This window comes from Homalodisca vitripennis, chromosome 8, assembly GCF_021130785.1.
Source record: "Homalodisca vitripennis isolate AUS2020 chromosome 8, UT_GWSS_2.1, whole genome shotgun sequence".
NCBI lineage: Eukaryota > Metazoa > Arthropoda > Insecta > Hemiptera > Cicadellidae > Homalodisca > Homalodisca vitripennis.
In genome coordinates this window covers 63,327,716-63,329,682 of record NC_060214.1, presented here as the reverse complement: position 1 = coordinate 63,329,682, position 1,967 = coordinate 63,327,716, and the positions used below count along the sequence as shown (strand labels likewise).

At 37.6% G+C, this 1,967-nt stretch overlaps 1 protein-coding gene across 1 annotated transcript; it reads right to left on the bottom strand.

Moving 5' to 3' along the window:
• Positions 1–481: 481 nt before the first annotated feature.
• LOC124368191 (piggyBac transposable element-derived protein 3-like) lies at positions 482–1,723 on the bottom strand. Its single transcript, XM_046825467.1, has one exon. The coding sequence runs from the start codon at positions 1,721–1,723 to the stop codon at positions 482–484; it is 1,242 nt and encodes a 413-aa protein (XP_046681423.1).
• Positions 1,724–1,967: the final 244 nt, after the last annotated feature.

Sequence of the window (1,967 nt, the reverse complement as noted above, 5' to 3'; positions counted from 1 at the left end):
TATGTGTAATTTTTATGGGAACATTTTATAATTTAGGGTATACACACACACACACACACACACATATATATATTCAGACCCTCTTCAGACCCGAGCCTTTATTGATGAATAAAAAATTGTAAGAGTCATTTTTTTAGACTTATAGGCATTGATTATGACCAAAAAAATGTTTTTTTTAATTTGACCTTTTTTGATTTAAAAAATAAAATTTGTGCACATATGTGCAAATTGGGTCTTTATACCATCCGGTTACATTTAAATTCAAAATTAATACAAATTGACCTCATTTTGTTATTGTAGGAAATTAAAACACAGAAAAGGTTTCAAATGTCTTATTTTATTCACAAAGTTATGTAAGAGATATTTGGTATCAAAAACATCTAAATTTCAAATACAAACTTTGTGAAAAATATTGATTAGGCATTTAATGTTTTCTTACAATTCAATTTTCTTACACATTTTGTAGATGTTTCTTTCAAGCTTAACCATTTCTATGAAATTCTATAAAGCAATTTCTCTCTTTTGAAACACAGAGGAAAACTTGACAACGAAGACACTTGATTCTTGACCTAGCCTTACAGCCTGGATTCCTGCAACGCGGGGCCGAAGAAAGATCCATCGCCTGAGGAAGATGCAGTGCCTGTTTGATTCGAACTTCTCGAGGAGGTAGTGACACATTTCCAGGCCGGCCTGCGAGCTTTTTACGAGGAGGTTGCTCGTCATCTGAGTCTTTCGTATCTGCAGATGGGTCTACACCAAGAATTAGAAGCTGTGAAAGGCGCATTTTGAAAAAATGCATGTCCATTACATCTTTTTTCGGAGTGTGTCTAGCTTGTTGGTCATCCTTGTAAGTTATCCAACTATTGACACATGCCATGTCCAAAAAGTGCTCCATGAAGCGTACAGGCCACTTGTTAGTTCTGTGGTAGGACCGGTAGTGAGCTAACATCCTATTGTGTAAGTCCACCCCACCCATGTTGAGATTGTACTGGCTAACAATTTCGGGCATTTGTATTTGTATGTATTCTCTGTCAGCCCTGGAGTATCTTCTTGCTGGAGTGAATGGTTCTGCACCATGTCGAGTTGAGGCTAATGTTATTACTTTATTGTCTACCCATTTCAAAGCAAGAACTTTTTCATCATCTCGTATTTTTATGTCACATGAACCTCTTCCTTCAGCAGAGAGTTCAGCGTCTGATTTGAAGTTGATGTTTGGGAGCCTGTTTTTCATTGTTGTGCCAGTTCCTGAGATCCCTTTGGCTCTCAAAGCTTCAAGTAATGCTAAGCCAGTAAAGTACCGGTCAAAGTAAAGATTTGTACCGGGGAGGCAAGTTTCACTTAATCTCATGACTGCACGGCCACCGGTCCCTAGCCTCAACTGTGCATTGATTTCTGCCGGAAGCCTTGTTGTTACTTTCCCTTGGTATACCTCAAAATCCAAAATCAAACCATTCTTTGATGATAGAACGTAGTTTTTTAAACCAGTCGGGTTGGGTTTCCTTGGCACGAACTGTCGAAAGACGACATGCCCTGTGAAAGGTATCATCTGTTCATCAATACTTGCTTCCTTTTGTCTCGGAATTTTTAATACGGTTTCTCGAAACTTGTCGATCACTGGCCTTACTTTCCAAAGCTTATCGTTTGCTTTGTTTTCAGCTGTAACATCAGTATCATTAACAACATGAATGGCAGATCGGATCATGAAGAATCTATCTCGAGTCATCGCTTTGGAAATCAAAGGGATTTTAAATGCTTGATCCCAATAAAGCCGTATTCGAGGGTAACCTAAAGTACTCATGAGCATAGAAATTCCAATAAATATCTTTATTTGTTCTTTGGTTACTCTAAGTTCCTTACCAGTCTTCATGTGATAATAAATATTAGTTTTTTCAACCATCAAGTCAAAAATTCTGTCATCGAAGTATTCATTGAAGTATTGCAATGCATTCCAGCCATCCCTATTGCAA